Genomic DNA, 25999 nt, shown 5'->3' with positions numbered 1-25999 from the left:
CTTTAGGAGTTATGCATTTTACTCACAGTTACAGAATGTATTTTTTCTCCAGATTTAATCTTTCAATCATATGGATGTTATGAAGCAATCACTTTTTCTGAGTTTTCACTAGAATCATTTCAGAGCGGAGACGCTGCTAAAATTGAACTGGAGAGACAGAGAGAAGCAGAGAGAGAGAGAGACAGAGAGAGAGGGGTGTTGAATTGAAACATGTTGAATTGTTATTTGTCACCTCATGTGCCACCCCCCAGGTGAGAGAGCTTGCAAACTGCACAGCTACAGCTCTGGAGGGCAGGACGAGCTCCTTATTCCACATGTAAAACCCACAATTACCTCATCGATTTCATTATCCGCCAGCCTGGATAAGACGGCTCCTCAGAAGAGCTAATCAAGGTCGTCTCATTAAAAAAATAGATCCAAACAAAAAAAAAAAAAGATCCAATGCAGAGACCTATGAAAACTGCCACTTCTGTCTTGAGACTGCATTCTGATGATGGATTTTCCTCACAAAAAGCAAGACGGTAACGTTAGGACTGGTGGAAAATAAAGCCACAATCATCAACCGCACACACGTCCAAAAAATACCACGCATTTTCCTCATACCACGCAGGGCAAGCAAACATGAAATCTTTGGCCCAGTGCTCACTAAATGGTCTTAATTTCAGTGAAAACAGTGAGTAGAAACACACAGAAGCCAGGGAGGAAGAGCGGTACAGAGAGAGACCCCTGTTCCCCTCAGTATCACCCTCCACCCCTGAACACTGGGGCACAGACAGACACCTGGAATAGCACCCCACACCTCGGATCACAGGATTCTTCCAAAGCATGGTACAAGGGCCAGCGGTGTGTTAAGTCATGAGGGATACGGCTTCAAATCACCATGACATGGGCAGGTCACTATTGTGCCATAGACACGAGCAGACAAAATACCCTACACAGCACAGACTGACTCACAGAATGAGCTGTAAAATGTACAGTGAGGTAAAAATCACAGCACTGTACGTTGCCATGGACTAGACTGGATAACAGTGTGGTGGAGTGATTAGGACCCTAGGCTTAAGGGCTGTTGTTTCAAATCTTGCTGTTGCAGCCTTGAACAAGGTTCTTTCTCTAAGATATTTCACACAGCCATACAAATATATCACAGTACATGTACGATGTAAAATATGCATTGTGAGAGACCCTGGTTTGTTAAGCTGATTAAACCTATAATGTAATGCACTTGGTGGCCCCGGTATGCTGTTTGACACTCTGAATGAAAGGTGATTTTTTTTTGGTTTCGGTCTCACCTGTAACAGGGCTGCAGCCAGGTAGACAGTCATGAAGATGGGCGTGAGGGTGGTGTGACCGCTCTTCATCAGGTGGATGGTGTAGAGGAAGATCAGGTGACCCGGGATGACCAATAGGAGCAGAACCTGAGCCGAGCGATGATTGGCTCCTAGAAGGGAGGAGGATGGCATCATCAGTGCCATTTCTAATGACACAGAACGACATGAGGACATCCTGACCGCATTCACTGTCTCAGCTGGTAGGGAGAATACTGCACACATTCACAAAGGTGAATTCTAAAGATCTCCTTCAGAATATGTGCTTAAATGAACTGAATTCCAACTCATTCATTTCAGTGTCCTGTAGTTCAGGCGGACGCTGGTCACAGAGTTCTCTATCTGTTCCTCTCAACACACTCTAGTGACAAGGCCTTCTGTCCAAAAAAGGGGGATCGAGTAGAATGATAAAAATGCCGAACAGGGTTTCTGAGCCATTCCGTCATTTGTTTAAAAGAGGAAATGGACTCTCGCTCTCTTTGCATGGGTCTTCCTCTCAGCCAGTGCCCAGTGAATCCTCTCCTCAGGGCTTTTAAATGGCTTTGACTGTTAAAAGAAGGACACACTTCGCCTCACAATACTCCAGAGTCACCTTCTCTGATCATTACAAAAAAAGCATTCAGTGACAAGAGCTTGGACAGAACACTCCACCACGTAGGAGAATGGTTCTGCCGAGAAATAGGGTGAGGATCTCATTACAGGCAACAGAGGAAGGCTTAAAAGAACCAGATCTATTTCAGATAGAACTACCACAGCATCACTCACTTTTCCCACTTCAAACAGTCAGAGCATTGGGCTAAAAGACAAGTAGTTGACTGGATACAACTAGTCGGATGCAAACTGACAGAAAGTATTCAAACCCCATACCTCTTTCCTGTGACACGGTGGACTCTAAAGATGTGTTTTGTGACGGAGAATATCAGGTGTAGCACTTACCAGTGCAACAGAAAGCCGCAAGGATGGTTTTCAATGTCCATTACCTATCCCGCAGAAGACTCCACAGGGTTTTCAGGTGTGTAACAGTAGTCCTCACTACCAACGGTAACTGAATCCATAGCCATTCTATTACAGCCATCGTGACTTACGTTTACCATGATCCATACCACAGAAAGTCTTACAAGAGAGATGCAGTAGCAGTGACTGTTATCTGTGGTGCACACAGTCCTTCAGAACAGGGTCAGCGACAGTGACAGTTACCTGTGCCACAGAAAATCTTACAGCAGCAATAGCGGTTGCTGTTACCTGGGTCAAAGAGAGCCCTGGAGTAGTGCTACATTCGTAGTAAGCGTTACCTGTACCGCAGAAAGTCTTGCAGGGGTGGTAACAGCCCTTGGCCTCCTCGGGCACTTCTCCAGGTGCACAGTGGAGGTGCAGGTGAGTGGAGATCCGGCTGGACTGGATGGCCACCAGATTCCCGCCAATACCTGAGAGGGGACAGGGACAGAGGACAAGTCACTCAAATTCAAGCACAAACAATTTTATTCCATTAGTTATTATATTACTGGCATTTTAGCAGGCACTCTTATCCAGAGCGACTTACATAGATTACAATTTTTTATACGTTATCCTTTTATACAGCTGTATATTTACTAGGGCAATTCTGGGTACCTTGTCCAAGGGCACAACAGCAGTGCCCCAGTGGGGAATGAAACTGGCAACCTTTTGGTTGAGAGTCCTGCTCCTTACCACTATGCTACACTGCCGCCCAGTTTCACGGGAAGCCCTACAGAGATGTCAAATTCTTCAACGTTACCACTGTGGTTCTAGCCTTGTTTGGCACCACATTACACCCATTTGCTTCAGTGGTCAACATATTCTTAATGGGTCCTTAAGATGACAGTAATTAACTGCTCCAGCAGGAGAGCTCTTTGAGAGACAATGAATAAACATCGTGTGTGCCACGGAGATTGACCGGATTTGAGAACTCCAACTCCTCCCCTCCCTCACGAGTCGCCTTCAATCCGTCTCAAGCAGACTGTTTGTCATGGCGACCATACTCAACCTTCCAGAGGAAATGCGGGAGTTTACTTGCAAAGTACAAATCGCTCCCCACCACTTCCCCTCCAGAAAAAACACACACACACACACATTCGCTGCTTCCTGACCGGAGTAAATATAGAACGCCTGTCTGATGACAAACAGCTGAAAACACTGGCTCGAGCAATAACACCCACCTGACCTCATTCATTTGATTGCCCTGGCACTGTATTAGCACTAAATAGCCCTAACCAGGTCTGAGAGAGCGGTGAGATGCAGGTTATTATGCAGGGTTCTGGAACCAAACACGCCCTCAATCAAAGTGCATTCCGAGCAGCAGGGGGCTGCAGAGAAGGGTTTGGGCTTCTGGGCTGCGACCAGCGAGTTGTAGGTCTGAATCCTTGGTTTGATGCTGACGCATATGACACAGACAGACAGAGGCACATGCTCCTTGGGGGATTTTTTTGAACTGGGTTTTTCCGAGAGCAGTTTGAGTGCTCCAGATGTGAAAGAGACCAGTAATTCTGCATTGCTGGAGATGTGACAGGATAAGGGTCTGCTAAACAAGGTAGTACTATGCGCATTAGTTTCCCAACCCTGCCCTGGGCTCGATTAGCACACCTGCTTTACTCTGGCACAAAGAGATGCCAGGAAATATGGGACCAGGTGGAACCTCCCCCCCCCCCATCTAAAGGCGGCACTCCAAACACCTGGTGTTTTTCCTCTCGAAGGGAAATAACACACAACAAAATCTGTCCACGCTCACAGCGGATGTCCAGCGGTCACAAGTGACGGCCAATGTAAAGTTTTCCCTGGATTTACTTACTCTTACTTACCCTGGTGTTTAGGAGCGTTAGGTTTTCCCTCCTGAATCACCACCGTGTTATTATCTCCAGAGGGCATCAGTCAAAACACAGCACAGAACACAGAGCCTTAAGAATGAGCTGACTGCAGCCGGACAACAGATCCTATCTGCGAAACAATCACGCTCCATAGATCTAAGCACCAATTACAGCACTTCAGCAGAAAGCTGTGAACCGTAAATCCAAACGAGTGCATCATAAACAGCAGCACACTCAGCACGCTGATGGCCGGGGAGGGAGAGCAGAGGGGCACAGTGCGGTGGAGGCAGGAACCTGGAGGATTTGGGCACTCTGGCTCCGGGGCACATGTCTGACCCCCCTGGTCAGCTGGAGGAGGGGCTGCTCGTACCCGGTTTGACATCCGGATCAGACGAGGCATCCTGCACCTACAGACAGTGCCACTTAATTCAGCCGCTTTGTCCCTTTGTGGCTCCTGTGGCATTAATCCAAACTCCTCTCTCTCATGTGCGGACACAAAGGAGCCCCCCCCCCCCCCACCACCCCCGCCGAACGACCTCCTGAGATCCGCAGTGCTGTCGCGCTCAGCAGGGCGCCTGTTTTCCGGGTCAGAGAGGCGGGGATGGGCGGTCAGGATGGAATACGGGGCGACTGTAGACCAGCGGGGTGCCACGTCTCCTCCTGCTCGCTGCTCCACACATCGCCCTGGGCAGCAGGGCCAAGTGTCTGCCTGCCTCTCCGCATCCCGTCTCCTCCATCCTCTGCTCCTGTCTCCAGTATGCTGCAACTTCTGCTCCTGGGCTTGCAACTCCCGACTAGTGACATCACTGGAGCGTACGTCTCGCGGGAGGCACAGATGAACTGATCTCAGTAGCCTACAGCTGCTTCAGACTGCGCGGACCTGAACATGCTTCAGTCTGTGAAGATCTGCTCGCATCATTACGTACAAATCTATACATACAGTATACGCTTCAGTCTGCGCCCACCTCCATGCTTCAGTCTGTGAAGATCTGTATGTTTGATAATGGACAGACCGACACATACACTTGACCGTGCAGATCTAAGCACAGTTCAGTCTGTGGAGATCTACATTTGAGCTTCAGTCTGCACACTTCACCATAAACAAATCTAAACATCTGCCTATCTGCACATCTCCACATGCTTCCTTTTGCACAGATAAATGCACATGTGATATCTGGGATAGAAAACGACTGACACGCTGATGTAAAACGCAAGCCTTGAAGGTTGTTACACCCCATTCACAGGTATCCCTCTATTGGAAACACCTGGGCCCTGACCCTCTTCTTTGCAAGAGGGTGCAATTGTGAAGAAGCAAAGATTTCAGCAGGACTGGTAGAATGCTCTCACACGGCTCTGACCGCCAAATGGCCATCTCAACAGCAAGGCTTCCAGGTTTCAGACTTGCTTACCGTTAATGACAGGGGTGTAGACCACAATCCCGGCCAGATTTGGGTCTGACACCGTTTTATCCAGGATGAGCCCTCCAATGCTGGGAAAGAAAAAAAACAGAATAAAAACTTTGTTTTTCAAGTGATTTAGAAAGCAATACTGTACACTGAACCATTCACTATTGTTTCTAATGTCATATGGTGCAGGTCATTTATTAAGAACTTGAAAACAGAGAATTTTTCATCCTTTAAGCATTATTTAAGAAAGCTGAATTCATCATGCCAGCTTAACAAAAATAGCTATGAATGTATTAGGCTTTGGCTGCCTCTTCAGACGGTCCTTGGGGTTTAAAACAAAGCTAAATCATTTGAGTTGACTCATTTGAGTGTTTTCCAGTTTTCATCAGGCGCTCCTTACAGCATAAAAACAGTGACTGAGTCGTCATACTGTAGCTGTTCATGTTTTTCCATAGTGACAGGCACAATACCTGTAATGTGCAGACTGTGTTGTCTTGGTACCGTTTTTTCAGTAACACTGAGATCTCCCTATGTGAATCGCAGACAGAGGAATGCCTCCTGGTCTCCCCTCTTGGTTCCCAACATCTGCAGACTTGATCCATTGTGTTACATAAACAGTGTGTCAGGGCTATATATCTTTTCAGGGAGAATCTATATACATAAATAACCCATTTGTACCAGGGTGGGCCTGTGACCTTTTTGTGGGATCTCACTAGAAGTGAAGTGAGTGAACTGAGTCTCTCTGAGAGGGTTAATGACTGTTGGGCTGAGCCTCCTCATGGCTACAGGGGGAAACCACTCTGTTATTGCATCATTTACCAGTTAGAAGAGGGGCACCACAGCACAGCACAGCTGACACCCCACTCTACAGCGCTGAAAGAGGTCAGGCTCTACACCTCACAGAACCTGGTGCTGGAGCTCATGGTTGTGGCACAGGGAACACCAGAGTCAATAGTAATGGCCCCCCATCTCCTCACACCTAAGCCCAGAGTGAGGCCTTCCCAGCATTAGGGCACCAAACACAAGCGAAGGAGAGGGGTTGGAGGACAAGAGGGAAGAAGAGGAAGAGGAGCACAAGGTGGTGAAGAAGAGGAAGAGGAAAACGACAAGGGCACTGACCTGCTGATGACCATGGCGGTGATGACGGGCTCCCAGCCGGAGTAGAGCAGTGTGCGGCTGGCCGGGTGTTTGAAAGAGATGAAGATGCACAGCGGAGTCAGAGACAGGAAGAAGCCGCACACCAGGTAGGAGACGTACTCATGGGAATCTGAGGGGAAGAGAGAGAGACGGAGGGAAAGGGGGGGGGGGGACATGGAGAAAGAGGGAGGAAGACCAGGGGAGAGAGAGCTCATAAGGGAAGATGTGAGACAGAGTCATAGAGCAAGAGCTGGCATCTGGAGGGCAGGGGAGGCACATAAACCAGGGAAGGAGTTTGACTCTGCAGACTTTTGCTAATTATTAATATAGTATGGGATTAGTGAGGTTTCGGTTGGGCACGAAAACCTGTTCAGCCAGCTGACCTTCACAGTGCAGGAATACAGCCTAATGCAAACAAATGGGATGCTGAAGGTACCGGATGTCTGGCAAAGATAAGTAACATTCCAGGCCGTTACCATTAGAACATCTGCCTGGCTCATTAGTCAGCTGTGTGTGTCAGTACTGCGCCTGACACACACTTACACATACATCAATGAGACACACACACAAACACTTACACACAGATGCGCACACACACACAGAGACATGCATTCAATGAGATACACACACAAATACTTACACACAGATGCACACACACAAATACTTACACACAGATGCACACACACACACAGACATGCATTCAATGAGATAGATACACACACACACACAGACATGCATTCAATGAGAGACAGACACACACACACACACACACACACACACACTTACACATGCGCGCACACACACACACACACACACAGACACAGGACGCAGTGCTGCGGAGCACAGCCACCCAGAGAAAATTAATCTGACATATTTCAGTTGGCTGAGAGCATGTCGCGCTGCCAGCTCCGCGGCATAGAAAGGACTCGGGAGCACTGTGCAGTCTGTGGGACTGAGAACTCCAGCAGCCCTTTAATTTCCCTTTTCTCTCACCCAGCACGCCACCAGGACTACCGCGCAGAAAGAACACAGGCACTTGGGTCAAAGCCATTTCACAGCGCCTGTAAAATTCTTTAATATGGGTTTATACTACTTACAGACACCTATTCTTTTTCTGACACACAAAGTTAATGGCCTTTTTTTCCCATTAGTTTCTTCCAGTCCAAACGGTTTTGCCACACAATGTAAGAAGACATGCCAGCTTGGCAAGCTACCCACCTCCCACTCCACTTGAAGCATTTACACACACTTTCATTTTCTTGCATTCAGCTTACACCAGAAATAATGAAGGGAAAGTCTTGTTTATTTCATAAATTGTCTGTCAGCAAACCTCCCCGTCTATAAGCGTTCTAATGATTGTTCGGCAATTCCAAAACTTAATGATCCTAATCCCTAAACCGCAACGGAAAAAAAAAAAACCTCCACATTTAACGCCGGTGGGCATACTCGCACGTTTTTCTTGACTCATAATGACATAAGCAGATAACTGGTGTCAGCCTTTGCGCCGGAGGCGGTCGAAGTGGTCATGCAGTTGGTTCCCCTCAGTTCAACTTTCCGACGGTTCACCAGAGTGAGAAACGCCAAAGATTCCACTGTGCGGAAGCCACCCGGTTTGTCTCTTTGTGCCATCTGAGAAAATGGCTCAATTTACTGGTGAATAAACAACCCATTACTTCCATTCCGGCGACATTACTGTAGCGGGAAGCCAGAGAACCGCCACTCTGAAACAAGCGGCCCCTTGTCTTCCAGGCTGACTCAAGCGGATTTACAATGTTCTTCACACATAAAACCACATTAACTTTGCGAATTAATAGCAGAGTTTACGATGCCATTGCTTCGCCTGTCACCTGCGATGGTGCCAGTCTCATATGACATGTCACAGTGATTACCAGCACTTTCCAAAGACGACTCACTGCGCATTTTCCTGAACAACTCACAGCGCAGGATGGGTGGACTGAGCATTACATGGAGGAGCCAAATATGCATTTTAAAAACAAACTGTCACTTTAAAAACAGACAACCATGATATGCCACAGTAATATGTTCATGAAAAATGAATTGTACAAATCACTGACTCTGTGTTATGAAGTGCAATTACCACACTTCCTGTTTGGTCTTCCACAGGAAGTTCGCAATTGAATTCAACATCTAAAATCTGAAGATAATGCGTTCCAAGTTAAAATAGGGATAGGAAAAAAACCCTTTGTTTTGGCTTTTCCATTCTTCCAAGACTGTCTTCAAACCTGAAATACATCTGAACCACCCACAGATAAAGGACTGTTTGTCATTTAGTGTACACAGTTACACCCATGGTGTATACAGTACAGTTACATAACTTTAAATCAAACATAGAACTCTCAATAACTAGCAGAAGAAATGTTTGTATGGTGGTCCTTGCTGTGGCATCGTGCTGATTGGTTAGAAAGACCCATAATGGACAATATTTATCAGGTAATACAAGCACACAAACAGCTCACACTGGGAATTTTATGATGTTATAAACAGAAATATGACAGTTTTGAAGCCAGAGAAGCATGCAATGGTCAATGGGAAGCTGCAGTATAACACGGTGGATTTGTAATCCCATACATCAGTTTGCTTCTAAGCAGCTTCAGGAATTCATAACGAGTTGATCATTTGAATCTGCTGTGCTGGAGCAGGGAGAGATCTACAACATGCAGGACAAGGGGTCCTCCAGCAGAGGTTTGGGAAACAGTCATAGCCATACATTTTCACCATGGTGATGCCATAAGAACAATTCCTGTATCTTGAGTGCCACCTAGTGGTTTGGGAACAACATTCGCTGTCTCACAGCAAACTCCATTCTACACTGTTTAAGGAGAGTTTAAGGATATGGCAATGTAGGACTACATAGATAGATGAAGAGAAACAGAATGACGTCTCTCTCCCCCTCTTGTACTTACCCAGGCAGATGTAGAGGCCCTGACTGATCCATGCCAGGATTGCCAGGGTGATGAGGTCTCCAAAACTGGCAGCTATGGGCGTGGCTACATTGTCAGGGTTGATGCCCGTCTTCTTGGACCCAACGATCACACCCACCATGATGAAGCCTGGGGGCAGAGAGGAAGTACAGCCGGGGGTCAGTCTCAAGGGGTACGTTAACTTCCTGGGGTCACTCTGAGAAGATCCTGCTCTTCGGGCTCCTGAAGCTATATACTCTCCCAGACCAGTTTTAAATGCCACCCCAACTGATGCTATATGAATGAAACACTAACGATACCAGATCTGAAAATGAGGGTGTTCTCAAGAACTGGGAGGTCAGAGTTCACCTGGTAGATTCACATGTAGCAAAGTATTTCCATATATCACAGAGTGCAAGGCAACCTTCTAAATGGTTCTACAACAGTGCATATGGTGACATGTTGCCTTTCAGAGACAAAAACAAATCAGTGCTGTTCACAGTAATATGAACACTGGATATGTGGCCGGATCTCGGAGATAATCCTGAAACAACAGCATCTGCATGAATAAGGCATTCAAACAATGATGTAAGGGGCCGCAAAGTGTTTCTTATTTAGATGGAGGAAGCGCTTCCACGAGCAGAGACAAACAGCCAGGGAGCTGGTGTCTACAGAGACAGAGCTGGAATGTAATCAGCTACACTCTTCATAATGAACTCAGTGACTTGGCACAGAGCTGAGAGTGAAAGGCGCTCAACCATGAGGCAGATGGGAAAGAGGGAAACGGAGAGAGAAAGAGAGAGCGAGAGAGAGACGTAAAGGGGGGTGGGAGTAAAACAGAACCAGCAGCGGGGTGGGGGAGAGGGCCATCACAAAAGATGCTTTCCGTGTATTGCACCATCTGGAGCCTCACGCTCTGCATTAGGTCTGTTTACAAACACGAACCCCAAGTGAAAGCATCTGCACTCCAATCACGCAGAGGTGTGACGGGCAGTAGTGGGAGGTAGGAGGATGTGCAGAGGGACTCCGAGAGGCATACGATTACACCAGGGGTACTAGGGGCACATATTGACACCAATGACATCATTATGGCAGGGTGGCAGTGTAGCATAGCGGTAAGGAGCACTGAAAGGTTGCCGGTTCGATTCCCCGGTAGGGCACTGCTGTCGTACCCTTGGGCAAGGTGTATACATGGATGAAATTGTAGTCTATGTAAGTCTGAAGAATGAAAATTATTATTTATTTACTTTTTTTATTAAATGCACTTGGCAGACAATAATTTACAGCAAACCAGCAACCTTTGGGTCACAAGACGTGCTCCTTAAGTGCTACACCGCTATAGCAAGCGGCGGCAGTAAGACGCAGCCTGGGGGCTGGGCCTACCCTGCAGCAGCGATGCGATGAAGGCCGTGGCCACACTGCTGGAGCAGAGAAGCACCGCGTGGCTCATCTGGAACTTTCCCTCTGGGATCCAGCCCAGCACCACCGCCGCCACTGCCGCCAGGAAGCCCACCATCGTGGCCTGCACCTGGGGAGACAGAGAGGGGGCAGAGGGTCACGACCTCACCTAGGCGCCTGACAGAAAACAGCAGGGAGGGTTGGTAACCTCATCGCCAGGAGCCTCTTTAACTCAGCAGTCCCACACACATACTGCTCAAGCCAAGACTCCAAACCAGCATGTCCAGATCTCAAAAATAAGAGGGGAGGTCACTAACTATAGTACCTTACCTTTCACCTCTAAGTACACCTGTTGTACCTGTTCAGGGAGAGGGAGGCTCACTGACTGCCTCACCTGTCCACCTGCACACAGAGGGCCACCACTGCCCATCCCTGACTCAGGCAGGCTGCTGGATGGGTTATGATCAGACAGCTGCCAAGGCTAACAACACTCCCAGACCAGTGAGTGTGAGCATAATGCTATTTAAGCCCTACCACAGGTTACCTTATGCTAATCTTACTACACAGCCCAGAAACTAAGGGAAGCCAAGTGCACACACTACCATACATCACAGAAGTGCATGTGCTTATAAAGACATCACCTGACCTGCATTATGTAAATCACATTAGCAAGTCTCCTGATTTAATCATTATACTATTCCAACACTCATTTGTTTACCTGAGGATTACCAGAGCCATCTTTGGACTATGGCTGGTAATTGATCTTACCTGTTTGAGAGCCAGGTTGCCAATGATCAGGTTCCACTTCTCAATGGGAGAGTCCATCTTTCCTACATTCACCTGAAAGTTAAACAGGGCTATTAATCATACTAACTGTAAGAGCAATTACTCTGGCATTCAGTATTAATTCTACCCCCTGTGAGCAAATACATTCACACCCACAATGTACAGCATGCATACAGTTAGAAATAAGAAATGGTAACAAGAATGGTAACAAGAAATCTAGCATCCACTGCCTATGGAGACCGGTAGACACAGAGCGGAGATACAGCGGAAACCATCCTTTGAGTGAGTTCACAGATGAAAGCTGTTTTGTTCACAGCCGTTTGCGACTTTTCGCAGCGGGTAGGAAACGGGACACAGTGGAAGAAAGGGAGACGCAGAGGAAGGCCATTCTGCACCCCTGCCCTTTCCCCATCCACTGTCTGCACAGGTACACTGAGTGTGTTAACTTTACATTACATTACATTACATTCATTTAGCAGATACTATTATCCAGTGAGACTTCCAGCACAAAAGAACAGAAGTGTATCCGTTCAACTTGAATGAGAAACAGTGTCCGACGAGGGTAATAACACTCCCAGACCAGTGAGCGTGAGCGTAACACTAGTCAAGCCCTGCCACAAGTTAACTTGTGCAACCTGAACCAGACAGTCTAGAATCTAAGGGAAGCCAGATATACTACCATACATCACAGTCACTAAATCACAGAAGCCAAAACACATTGTGATGCTAAATGTAAAATACACAGCAAGTACTACAATACTCTGACTTTTTGCAGACGTACCTAATGTTCTGTTAGAAACCAATTTAAACGGAAAATACAAATACTAAGAAAAAAGTATTAAATACTAAGAAACAGGATTGGTGGATGGTGGATGATGGATTCATTCATTCATTTGTTCATCCTTTCAGTCATTGATTGAGTCAGTCGTTAAATCTGTGTGCATGTGCGTATATTTACCGCAGTGGAGAGTCTGGAGGCCAGGGTCATCTCCAGGTTCCCCTTGAGCCCCAGGAGAGCAGGAACCAGGATGAAGATCTCTGTGATGTTTGTAAAGGCCTGCCAGTGCTGCCATGGTGACACAGTCAGGACAGGAGCTCAGAGCAAGCAGGCCAAACAGCACTGTTACCACTTTAGTCACGACTCACTTGTATCTGTATATCTTTTATTGTGACGATAATCTGAAATCAATGAAAGTCTGCACAGGCTGATATGAAATTGGTGAGGCCATTATCGATGTCAGCGCACAGTATACCGTGAAATTGAGGTGAGATCCTCACATCAGAATCAGAGCCAGCCCTAACCCACCCCTCCATCTTTCCTTAGTAACTGCACCTATAACATAACTCACCTGAGTGACCACACTCACCCCTCTTCATGTGAATGATACCCACTCCCAACACACACCTGACTAACCTGACCTTCTAAACTCATTCCCCGAGAGACCCCCCCTCACCTGCACCACATCCAACACCATCCCAGCCGAAACTGTGCCAAATCCAGCCAATAGGAAGGGCAGGAGGATCTGCAGGGCCATGGCTAGGGGTGATTCTTTGGGCATACTGTGTGCCACGCCCTGATTCTCTCCTTCCTTCTGCTCTTCCTCCTCCTCGTCGTCCTCCTCCTCAGAGAGCTGGCCCTCCGTCAGCAATGCGTCCGCCTCTGAGTATCGGCAGTCCCCGTTCTCCGAGAGGCTGAGGGAAGTCCGTAAGGCCCGGTCTGAGTGCCGCCGGCCCTCCTGGCGGGGCGGGTCTGAGCGGAACCCGTTCTGGTGCACGTCCTGTTTGCCCCCCAGGTCGGCCATAGCCAGCCAGTCCTCCTGTAGCTTGGTGTAGCCCAAGGGCACCATGGTCTGCAGCAGTGAGGTGATCCGCCCCGACTGGATGGGCTTACGGGACAGGCCTCTACTGTTCATGTGCGCTGCTCACCAGGCTAGCACCCCGTGAGCTCGCAACAGCGTCCCCTATGGGATGGACCCTCACACTGCCAGCTGAAGCCTGACTGCTTCATCTCCTCGGCTGCACTGGTCTATTGTGTGAGGCAGGGGAAACGACATGAGGAGACTAAGCTTTCCAATCCCGTTTTTTCTGTCGTTTTCCTCTGGCCCTGGAGCCCACAAGGGATCTGGAAGAACAAGGGATGCCGGCGGCACAGTGGTTCTCTAGCTCAAATAAACATACACATCCAAACAGTGACAAACAGTAGTAGTGGCCTACTTTGTTCAAGTGATGCAATTTTTACTATGAGTAAGTCTATGGTAAAAGGAACCAAATGAGGCTTGCAGTCCTTGGGTTATTACATTACATTATTGGCATTTAGCAGACACTCTTATCCAGAGCAACTTACATCAGTTACAACCTCAACCCCCAATTGCTACAGTAAATGGATAAGTACCTTCCCCAAGGGTACAGCAGCAGTGCCCCAGCAGGGAATCAAACCAGCAACCTTTTGGTTACAAGTCCTGCTCCTTAACCACTATGCTACACTGCCACCCTGGCAGCATATCCCTCCATTGTCCTGTACCATTGTAAATTGTATATGTAACTATATATATATGTGTGCTGCTCCTTGGCCAGGACACTCTTAAAAATGAGATTTTAAATCTCAATGAGACAACAACATATTTTCTGGGTTTGAAGGAGAAACTTCACCTGTCCCCAAGTCAAATGAATGGTTTCTTGTGCATTGTAACTATAAATGCTTTTTGTAAATATGTTTAAGGATCTTTAATTCTTTCCATTTTCCACCTTAACAATAAAGATCCCATTCCAACAACTTCCTTTCAGACCAGGTTAACTGTGATTGTCATCTGTGTGATTTAATTGTGTCTGACCAGCCATTGGATAAGAAGTCTCACCTGCCTAATCAGGCTTATTAAATACAGGCATGTGGTTGCAGAGCAGGATCCACATTACTGCGGTTGTGTGCTCTGGCTGTTTCCTGTGTTCTGACAATTCTCTTTTAAGCAAGTTAGTTTTTTACTCTTTTGTGCCTGAAAGCATCAGCCATCTTCTTCACACTGGGTAAACAGATGGTAAGAAATGAATAATTACTGCAGTGGAAACTATGATAGTCCCAATGATAGTAGGGTGTTACAAATGATGCTGGCAGTGACATTTTCCAAGCAAGTCATCAGCAGCTCCATGCCACAGCTTATCAAAGGTAGCCAGCAATCACAATGGAGTGAGAACTGGGAATGTCTATCACAAACTCCACAGCACTTTGTTTAGCGGAGTGACTAACACAAAACCTATATAGTCGCGGGGTTTTGAGGAGGCAAAGAACTTGCTTATCAGAGCTTGGAAACAGACCCTGAACTCCCAACCCACATCACAGTGACATTGGCAATCCCATCGAAAAACGCATTTAAGGGACGTTGCTGTTGTGTGAGAAACCTACATCTGCCACTGAAAACGATACAGGTCAGAGATGCACATACGTAACCATATGTGTTAAGAAATCAAATTCTGCGTCTACATATTGAGTAAACCAAACAAACACATTTAATGCTGGCAAACTGTCTGTCAAAGTGTCAAACCTACTATAGAGCTATGTTCCTATTTTCCCAGTTTTTTAATCACAAACATGCGAATTACCGCTGGCAAAATGTTGCCCTATTAGCAACCTGCTTGTTGACGGATTTGAGTTTTAGGCGCTGCGCAGATCCACTGCACACTAACTGGACGTGTATAAATGGACAAAATGTTTACGTCAACACGATCACAGCTAGATGAAGTCACAATATGAAGATCTGTCGATTTGCGCGTCCTCTGCTCTAGACGTCGATTCGTTAGCAGCACAAGTAGTAATAAACTAACGAGCTATTTCGCCAGTCAGCGCGACATGATGGAATACTTTACGGCATGCACAGTTATCAAAGACTTTCATTCGCTGCAGTAGAAAATCTTTATTATACATCCACAATAAAGTGATTAGTGCACTAAAGAAAGCCATATTAGCTAGCGATTACAAATAAAAAAATACACATCTGGTGCAATCATGTTTCAAAATAAAGTGAACAGTTAGCCATCTAGCCAACATCCACAACAGCATGGGATTGTAAGCGTTACAGCCTAGCTATCTAAATGTCCTACCTGAAAAAGTGGTTGTGTTAAAAAATGTTCTGTCTATAAGATTCCTGAAGTGCTTCCCGATTACGTTTCTTCAAACTTTCCTCTTTCCGTTCTCTCCGACAGGTCTGTACGTCTAGTTCTTCCGTTCTTGACACAACATGACGAGAATCAAGTATGGTTGCCAAGATGCGACTATTAAATCCCCCTTTGTAGACGTTCCCACAATCTTTCTCCATGCCTTCACTAACTCCAAAGGTAGCATGGACAACATCGATTGATTATTGATTCCTTAACCAATGTGTTGTAAATGAATGTATTAGTCTAGACACATTCATGAAATAACAATTAGTATTTATTTATTCCTTTAACAAAATGAAGCTGCCACCTTGAGCAATGGCTGATAGCTTGCACCCAGAAGGTAGTGGTCATGGTCAGCCCCGCTCAACTGCTTATTGGAGCTAAAAATTTTAATACAAGTGTCTGCAACTGGCAGAAGATGGGTCCAGCCCTAAAGGGTACACATTATTTAAGAAAGGACAGTTGTAGGAAAAACCTCAAAATGGCTGGGAAAAGTCTTATGGTAGTAGCTGGTAGATAAAAGCTTTGCTCGAGGGACAGTCTGTGTCCGTGGCTGTTGTAAAAGGCCGATTGTGATGTCACATCATGTTAGAATTTTCAGATTCTGAAAGTTCTATCCATGTTAGTCAATAGGAATATTTTTCAATGTAAAATCGTAAATATCTCGAAAATATTTAGGTGTATTGTACTTTTCACAAAAAGAAAAGTCATGTGGTCATGTACTACCTGAATGTATTGGCAATAGCTGAGAAGCTGCTATGTACAGCAAATCTGCTGGAATGTTCAAATCATATTCAAACATCAACTCCCCCACGGTGTCCACTCCCTACTTTTACAAAAGCTTTCCTCCGTTTTCCTCACAATGTATTTATCCACAATACATTGTGTATTTGTGATAATCTGGCAACTCTGGCATAGCAAACCACCACAGAGCAAACCCCGCCCTCAGTATGCGTGCGCAGGGGGCATTCCCGTACTACGTCAGCGTTAAGCAGTGCAGCTAACGCTGTTTAAAACCACATACCTTGACATGCACGTCCAGCATTTGCATTCCTTTGTTCAAACCGCTATAAATATTTGGCTGAAAGAGTATCAATGGCGATGTCAACTATCTGTTTTTTTTTTTCTTTTAAAAAATCAAGATCTTATTCATGAATTATCTTTACCGCCACCATTTAATCAAGTCCATTTAAGTTTTGAAGCCAGAGCTGTATCTCCCCCTTTATTTTCGGTTCTGTTGCTTTGGTGAATCAGTGAAAAACTTCAAAGTTAAACGTGTAAACCAATGTCTGACGATAAAATATGACCGGACAGCCAATAGATGGCGGTCTCAGTCGATCTTCGGCTGGAGAGAGCTGAATTTGCCCGAGCTGATTCTGCCTAATTCGGAGGGGACGGGTTAGGAGAAAAACAATGTGCAACTGGACAAAGTTCTGACACACAAGTGGAAGGTGGAGAATATGGGTCAAGGCCGACTGCTTTACAATTCGAATACCCTAAATTAAATTCCTGATCTGTATCGAAGAGGACCTTCATATCAAGAATTAAAAGTTCTAAAAAGTGTAGATAGGCTACCGTTATTGTCGTTTTCTTTAGAAGCGCTATCAGAATATTGATGCAAAATTCTTACACCGGCCTCGGGCTTTAAAAAGTACCCAGTCAGACCTGCAATAATTTGTGGTTCTTTTCTGACAGTGTTTTTACTTCATCACTTATGCAAACAGTCATATGAAACACATTAGCAACTATTCCTGCCTCAAACTAAACAAAGCAACCCATGTCCAAATTAAGGTTCTGATGTAACAGTCTCTCATAAAGATGTTCCTCCAATGAAAAGTTGCGGCCTTATTCTACGTCACAGAGCAAATAAACTAAAAAAGATCTATAAAAATGATCATCCTAAAACGAAAAGTGGTCAAAACAATAATCGCTGGATTTAAAAGATACAAGAAGGAGACTAAAGAATGGATATATCTCACTGTAACTGAGATGCCTAAGCGGAAGAGATCTCCACGTAAGAATGCGACAACTCGTTTATTTCTGTGGTTATGAATGGGATAACGCGATAGTAACTACTGACTTAATTGCAATAGCGCAAAATGTATTACATTCTCGACTTTAATTTTAATCATGAACATAATGATAGACATAAGCAAATAATGGGTACTGAATGCAAAAACGTTATGTCTAAAATGAGTCTTACGCTCAGTAAAGAAGACAAAAAATCAATATCGGGGGAAAAAATTGGTATGATCAACAGTGTGACCTCCAGTGTGGAAAAAACCAATATTGGAAAAAGGCCCTGGTAGGATCAGCAGTGTGACCTCCTTTTCTGTATTCTATTCAGGCTTGGAGGGTGGAAATGAAGGAGAGACCAGGCAGGGACAACTGCCTCGTCAGGATGAGGTGCCGATGCAGAGGAGAGGCCAAGAGTACACCCTGATCCATGGGGACACCTATGGCCTCTCCAAGGCAAACCATGCCGGACCCCCTCAGAAAGGTCAGGATGCCACCCTCATTCTCCACTAGGGGGAATCAGACACAACCGCACAGCTGTAGAGAAACATTAAATACTTATCCTTTGAGCTTTGAAATTACCCTCTAAATCCAGAATTACCAAGGTGAAACTCTGCGTACCCACTACTCCCAACTGATTTCTGCAACACACAATTTGCGTCTCTGAAAATGCGCTGAAAGACTGGCAGGCTTAGCGTGTCCTTCCTGTGTGTGTTCTGTCGGGCCTCAGAGGAGAGGTCTGAGGACCAGGCCGCAGCAGGGCGCAGGAACCGGAAAAGGCGTCCCTGCGAGGATGAACCTGAGGCAAAGAGAGAACGGGAGCAGGAGAAAGTCCCCACCTACGGGGACAATGGCCGGCTCCGTCCCAGGGCCAGACCCAGCAAACCTCTTTGGAAAGGTTAGGATGACAGGAAGGAGGTTCTCACTAAGCACTGGCTGGAGGCACTGCATTTTCTCAGGAACAAACAAGCTTAGCAATAAGTCATACATACAGCACAGTAACAGCAAATACAGTAAATAGGATACTGTACTGTATGTCTACTTTCATAATCTTGTCTCTTGACAACAAAAAAAAAATACGGAACTGCTTTGATGGGCTCTCTCCATGATCAGAGTTTGAATGATGTTGGAGAAATACATGACTCTACCAGTGCTGTTGTTTATGAAAAACTAACCCGCTCTCTCGAGTCCCCATCCCTATCAGTGACTGATGAAAGCCTGCTCTGTGTTGTAGAACGAGCCCAGAAATATTATAAGAAGGGCGAGCTGCTGGGCCAGGGTGGCTACGGGTCGGTGTACGCCGGCATCAGGAAATCTGACGGACAGCCCGTAAGATGCCACCTTCTCTCATTTTTCTTTCTATCCTGTTATTATGCCTTGTGTCTACTTTTTACCAACCTGTTGTCTTCACTATTGAAGGCATTAATAATCCTATTCTACAGATATTCGACTGCATAGCACATTCATCAATTTCACGATATGCAAAATCTGGATTTAAGACTTTTTAATATGAAATCTGAGAAATTGAACGATTGTATGATTTTACGTTGTCTTGTAACAAGGCAGAGTTTACAGGCTTCATTACAACTAATCTAATTTCCATTACGGTTTCTGCAGGTGGCCCTGAAATACGTCGACAAGTTTGAGGGCTACGACATGGAGCTGGTAAGCACCTCTTTCATCCTGTGTTCAGCTGCATGGGTCACTGTGTTCGGTATTTTCTCTCACTGTGTTGTAGCATGTTTAACCAGCAGCACACTGTAACCCACATGCCAGCTCTCACCAAAGTGCCTGACTTCCTGTCTCCACAGCCCGGATACAAAGAGCCCATCCCCAAAGAGGTGGCGCTAATGCAGGCGGTCAACGCAGCCCCTGCGCATGACAACATCCTGCAGCTCCAGCAATGGTTCGACAGGAAGTGGTCCTACGCGATGGTGCTGGAGCGCGTTGACCCCTGCAAGGACCTTTGGTCCTACATGGATGACCGCGGTGCCGAGCTGAACGAGGAGGAAGCTCGCAGCGTCACCGTTCAGCTGCTGCAGGCTCTGCGGCACTGCGAGGAGAGAGGCGTCGTCCACCGGGACGTAAAACCGGACAACATTCTCCTGCGCACAGACACCGGCCAACTTAAACTCATCGACTTTGGCTGCAGCGACGCCCTCAAGGACGAAGCATACGATGATTTCTCAGGTGAGTGAAAAGAGCGCTTTGTACTTAACTTTGAAAGCCTAACAATAAGTGGTGATATTCTGCTTTATCTTGACAGTTTAACGCGATGATATTTTCCCAATCATAGTGTTTTTGTGTGAACAAATTTCTTAAACTGATTGTGTTACTGCTGTACTGTGGCTTGTCTACATTTACGTGTCTCTCTGTCTGTCTCAGGCACGCCAGAGTACCTGCCACCCGAGTGGTTTGAGGAGCACAGGTTCCTGGCGGGACCTGGAACGGTATGGTCGGTCGGCGTAACGCTCTTCAAATTGGTCTGCGGCACACTCCCGTTCAAAACCTTCACCAGGGAGTCAATGAGCCGGCTGCACTATAAGGCAGGCCTTTCGCCAGGTGAGGAGCCAGCAGGAGAGCGAGGGGGGCTGTGTATTTAATGTTAGCTTCACCCCTTTCTTCTCTGACCAATCGCTCATTTCCTCTTTCCTGTCCCACAGAACTCCGCGACTTCATTGGCTGGTGCCTGAGGCCCCGGCCAGAGGAGCGTCCTTCGCTGGAGATGCTCCTGTGCCATCCCTGGCTCCAGCAGTTCTAAGTCCCCTCGTTCCCATCGTTCAGAATGTCTTTGAGGCCTTTGCTGAAAGTCAAAATGAACTGTTAGTGAAGTGATAAGTGAATATATATGGCTTGAAGTCTCTTGTAAAACTTTGCAGGTATTGTTCACCCCCTCGAAAAAGGAAGGAAGCTCCTGAAAACCTAAAAGTACCTGGAAGCGGCTGGCAGACCAAAACCGATGACCTGTAAGCACCTGGCATCCCAAAACTGATGTCTCGTGCCTGCAGACAAAAAGGTAACATAAATCTTTTAATGTCACAAAAAGTTATGAAGTAGTTTGCCTCCCAGAAGTCTCTAGATTTGTATGTACGTTTAAATGATACATGTAGAACATGTGGATTCTTTTCGGGTCAGGTTCTGTCAGGCTGTATTCTTACAAAGTTATTCCAGTACGGACTACGAAGAGTGAAAAACAACCGAACGTTTCAATAAATGCCTAATAGGAAGTACCCAAAAGTGTGCCTGCCGACGAAGAGGTAACATAAATTTTGTCGGTCACTTTATAACATTTTTAAACGAATTTGTCTCTCAGAAGTCTTCAGATTTGTACGTATGTGTAGATGACACACGTGGAACGTTTTTCGTGTGGTCACACAAAATCTAGTTCTGTTTTGACCCTCAGAAGAACAACAACATACCCACGACAGCCAGAGATCAGCAAAGGAGCCCCCTCAAAGATGACAGGAAGACCCAGCTGGACACCAGTCATGACCCACCATCCATGTCACAGTCCCACGGAGCCAGCAGATGTACAGCCGGGACATAAGCAGAGCGATGCAGGCTGACAGGTGAGCAGATAGAGTGGTGCTAATGGTTCTGTACTTTGGGAAAAGAAGTCTAGAAAATCCTCTGTGATGCTTGCTGTCCAGTTAATATTTATATACTTTTTAATTATATTTCAGAGTCATTGGATCATTTTCTGTCAGCCTGTATTGCTACAAAATCCTTCCAGCCTGAACGATGGAGAACCAAACATTACAATAAATGCTTGTAGACTAACTAGCTGTTGGTCCTGTGTGTGGTCCTCCTACTTTCTGCAATTTATTCACCACAACATCATGTGAAATGCTAATCTGATATGGAATAGGTATCAGGAGGAACAGTCAGTAAATAGTAGGAATTCACAGGGAAGTTGTATCTAGGTCCAGGAACAAGTCCAGGTTTAAGCCACAGGTAAAAAGTGTGGAGATGTTGCTGTGGTTACCATGGGAACAGGGAGTGGTTATACAGGGGGTCCATTGTGTCATTGGGCCTGGCTTTCATGCCTCCCTGGATCAGCATCCAGTCAACATAACGCTCTGGGTCACAGGGCATCAGTTTCACGTGAGTTCAGCTCAACAAATATAATTGCCTATAAACACTTAACTTTGCAGACCAGTCAACTGTAATTTGCATGGAGATTTCGGAATGACAGTTTTCTTACTTTTAACCCTTTCTCAGGTATTCATTTTCATGTGTAGGTCTAGGTGAGTAAATGCAATCAGCCCTTGGGAGAGGCAGAGCACTACATTTTCGAAGGTGTGAATAACTCAGACTGACAGGCAGGCATTTCGTTCCCTCACCGCAATGAAAATCAACCACATTGAGAGAAAGCCTCACAGTAGAACAGTCAGCACCCCACTCAGTGAAATGCTTTCCTCAGCTTAAACTGAAAATAAAGCTGTAACAGCACACTCAGATTGGGTCCTGGTTGTTTATGGTTTTCAAGAATTAACGTGTTTCGGCTCAGAAGGTCTCCACCGGAATGCTCAGCCTGCAATATTAAATTATTACCTTACTAAATGTCACAGCAATGCTGTCATCCTCAGCTGTGTTTAAGGTGTTCAGTTTGTGATTGGGTCTATGGGTGCGTCAAATGTGGGTTCATTTAACCAACAATCACTAGACTGGAGTTTTTGAGCTCAGCAGGTTCCCCAGTCTATTAAGTTAACTGGGAATTGGTTAATCAGAGAGAAAGGACCTCACTTTTCCTCATCAATGTGATTCAACATTCATTTTTTTTACAATGACAGGTGAAGAGGTATCCATGAATCAGTGTCATCCAATTCAAATCATGAAAAAAAAATTGTAGATACACCACTGCACTATGACTTACTCAGAGACCACAATGCACCATAATGTATCCTGATGCTTAATTGAATAGCTTAGAAACATTGTCTTGAATGGTTAAAAATGCATGAGTAAGTTCTTACAAAAACAGATCCTTTAGAACATCTATGTCTGCCCATGCAATGTTTTATGACAGATTTCTGTCCATGACAAAAAGTCATTTTTCATTTCAATCAACTGTAAAATATAAAAAGATTGTTTAAAAGCAACAACAACAGATGGTCTCCAGAATGCATGGAAATCAAGTCTTTCCTGGGGGCGCTTGTTAAGAATGAGCTCATTTTCAGTCTCCTCTTATGGCCTAAATTCATCAAAAGCCTGCACTGAAGTGCTGTTTGCAGACACCCAGCGCTCAGTGTCCAGGAAGCTGACATTAGTCACTTGACATTCAGTTCTGCCAGGCGGCAATGAAAGGCACTCAGCTGGAAGGAATTCAGATGCATTACGTAAACACATTATGTTACACAATATTACATCACGTTACAGAAAATAACAGTATCAAACACTAATGCTGGGCTTCTCACCTCCCTGGTTTTTGTTGGTCTCCTAAGCATCTTTGGTTAGTAAAACAATGAGGCAATTATGCAGCCTGGCTGAATAAATTTCATTTCTGTGTACAGAGAGAACCTTTTTCCCTCCAGTATTTCAAATGAGGTATGCTGCCATGTAAAGAGTCTTTCCTTCCCTTTTCTTGTTTAACGCTGTTGATTGGACTGATGCAGATTTTAAAGAGGCCAGTGTTTTAGATTAAAGAATTCTATAATCTGACATCATGATTCATTAAAACGAAGACTGGTAAAAGTGGGATAAAAATATTTTCTGGGCACTAAGTTACAATTCTACTCCCTTTCTAGCTTAATGTTTTTCCCCCCTCTTTGCAACCCCGTCTGGAATTACCAGTTGTGCATTGGGCCTGTCTCACCACTACACTCGTGCAAGAGTGCAGAGATGAGAAAAATGTAACCCTCCGAAACACTTGCACACAATAGATATTTTTCACAGTGCACAACAGTTAAGTGGATACTAACCGGAGAATAGGCACTATTCCACTGATGTCATTTGAACAACCTGTAGGCCACCTGACAAAACCCTAGCTGGCCTACCCACCGCTATCTTCAGTGGAATAAAGCCAATTTGCTCTGCCACTATGAGCCCCCCAGTCATTTTTGGCAGCAGCTGAGGTGGTCAGTTTAAAAGCTAGACTGTGGGGCTCAGCTTACCCATAAGATGAGTGCTTTGTTGCTATACCCGTTGTAAGCCTGCAGTCACTTTCTAATCCTCTCCCTCACTTTCAGTTCCCTTGGCATTGTATAACGAGCTCAAATGCTGAGTATTAATCAGAAGAGAGCAGGGAAAGAGGAAACCTTGTGTAATTCAGACAGGGTCCTTCCCTCTGTCTGCCACTCACCCAGAGGATCCGCCTTCCCATCTTTATCTGGAATCGTGAACATGCCCACTACCTTGTGACCTTGCTTTTGCAGGTCAGTGAATGCTTCCTGCCCAAAGAAAATCTGGCCTGTCAGCTTATTTTGGTAATAAGTCTGCTTTAGTGAAGACACACAGAGTCTGTGGGGGAAAACTTTCTTACTTTCTGTTATGTCATAAATGGGTCTTTCACAATGGGACTGGGTCTTCAGTCCTCAAACTTCAGTTATAGCATCTTATAATACAGTTTTCTATTTGATTTTCTCAACCTAATTTATCAATGTGACCCATTTGAAAAGCTCACTGAGTGCCCCCCACTCCCTGGAATTAATCTATATAAAAATCCTATCCTGTATCTACTAAGGAGATACTAACAGAGAATGCATTCACATATATATGAAATATAATATGACCTTGTCAAGCAATGTTATACTGTTATTTTTACTGGCTTTCCAGTTACTTTCCATGACGTCCAGTGATGACCCAAGCTACTATACATGGTCCTGAGATCTAAATCCCTGGTAACACCCAACAGAACCAAAAAACAGATTTTGAATCACTTTTTATTAGTGATCTTTCATTCAATTTGCCACATTTCAGGAACACTGCCTAGATGTACTACTGATATCACAGTAGTTTAATGTTAGCAGCCATTTGATGAGAAAGCCTTGTGGTTGTGCAAGTTTAAAATCATGGTAGAATATCATACGTCCATAACAAGCTGCTGCCCACAGGAGTCTGATGGTTTTGGCGGAAGGCTGTCTGACAAATCCATTCTGCTGGAAATCTGTCAGTGCTTTCTCAGCAGTTCCATGTTGCTCATTGAAGCCTAATCTCCAAGCTCTCTGAAACCAGCTGATGTGTGCACAGCTATATAACAACATTAATTATCAAAAAAAGGGGGTGAAAAAGTACATTCAGCATGTTCATCTTTTTCAGGAGATTTTTAAAGGAAGTGTGTTGTTGGTGTGCCTGCTAAATGAGTCCTTCTGAGTATTTTAAAACTGTTTATAAGTGAATATTATTTCACTGAAGTAGACATGGCCTCTGTGGAAAGGGGTATTTACTCTTATATTTACTTTATTTACTCTTGAATGCCTGAAATATATAACTACTTGCTGACACACTAAACACAGCACTTAATTAGACTATAAAAAATTATATTCACTTGTATTTGAGGTACAAAAATATGTGCTCAAGCGGTGCCAGTAAAGTTTGCTGGAGCATAGTTTTGACAGCAGTGATTACTGATGCCAACTTAAAGTCATCAACTTACCCACCATGTTCACCCAAGTTCAACCTACCTGGAAACCATTTTGGATCCACTGTCAACTGGTAGTATACAAAGCAACACTGACTGCTGAAAACAATTAGCTGCCTTTCTTAGCACTTCAGACTTACTTATCCACTATTATCGATTAATATCTCTCTTTCATTCATATTTTTGGCATTCTTCAAGGTTTCTAAGGTTCTTCAAGGTTCCAAGGTTCTGTGAAAAAGTCTTAATATTTGCTGGATTGTGGTTGTCTTCAATTTGCACACGCCACTGCTGCTAATTTCTCAAATAACTGAGATAACAATAGTTTGCACTTTATTCTGGACAGTGTTTTTTCAGTTGCTGTTATTATTTTACAAGTGGTATCTATCACTGTATTTTGTCGCTTAAAACAAGCAAAATAAAGACAGGCTACAGAAACGACGTCCAGTGGCTTTGTACATAATGCGTT

General features: G+C 45.2%; 2 protein-coding genes across 2 annotated transcripts in view; one reads left to right on the top strand and one right to left on the bottom strand.

The window, feature by feature from the left end:
* The window catches only part of LOC118770490 (solute carrier family 41 member 2-like), a 22684-nt gene extending 6690 nt beyond the window's left edge, over positions 1-15994 (bottom strand). The window contains exons 1-10 of the mRNA XM_036518206.1: positions 15885-15994; positions 13247-13914; positions 12751-12858; positions 11775-11846; positions 10992-11136; positions 9612-9758; positions 6670-6817; positions 5554-5633; positions 2618-2749; positions 1290-1438 (exon numbers count right to left, since the gene is read on the bottom strand). Coding sequence (XP_036374099.1) covers positions 1290-1438; positions 2618-2749; positions 5554-5633; positions 6670-6817; positions 9612-9758; positions 10992-11136; positions 11775-11846; positions 12751-12858; positions 13247-13705 — 1440 coding nt within the window. The 5' untranslated portion in view covers positions 13706-13914; positions 15885-15994. The remainder of the gene's footprint in view (positions 1-1289; positions 1439-2617; positions 2750-5553; positions 5634-6669; positions 6818-9611; positions 9759-10991; positions 11137-11774; positions 11847-12750; positions 12859-13246; positions 13915-15884) is intronic.
* Positions 15995-18353: 2359 nt separating this feature from the next.
* On the top strand, positions 18354-20718 carry LOC118770735 (serine/threonine-protein kinase pim-1-like). Its single transcript, XM_036518500.1, has 7 exons — positions 18354-18441; positions 18688-18855; positions 19192-19286; positions 19575-19622; positions 19769-20147; positions 20343-20519; positions 20621-20718. The coding sequence occupies exons 1-7, from the start codon at positions 18354-18356 to the stop codon at positions 20716-20718; spliced, it is 1053 nt and encodes a 350-aa protein (XP_036374393.1).
* The last annotated feature ends 5281 nt before the right edge of the window (positions 20719-25999 follow it).

This window comes from Megalops cyprinoides, chromosome 23, assembly GCF_013368585.1.
Source record: "Megalops cyprinoides isolate fMegCyp1 chromosome 23, fMegCyp1.pri, whole genome shotgun sequence".
NCBI classification, from domain to species: domain Eukaryota; kingdom Metazoa; phylum Chordata; class Actinopteri; order Elopiformes; family Megalopidae; genus Megalops; species Megalops cyprinoides.
The sequence above is the reverse complement of the archived record's forward strand: the minus strand, read 5'-3'. Positions and strand labels throughout refer to the sequence as shown.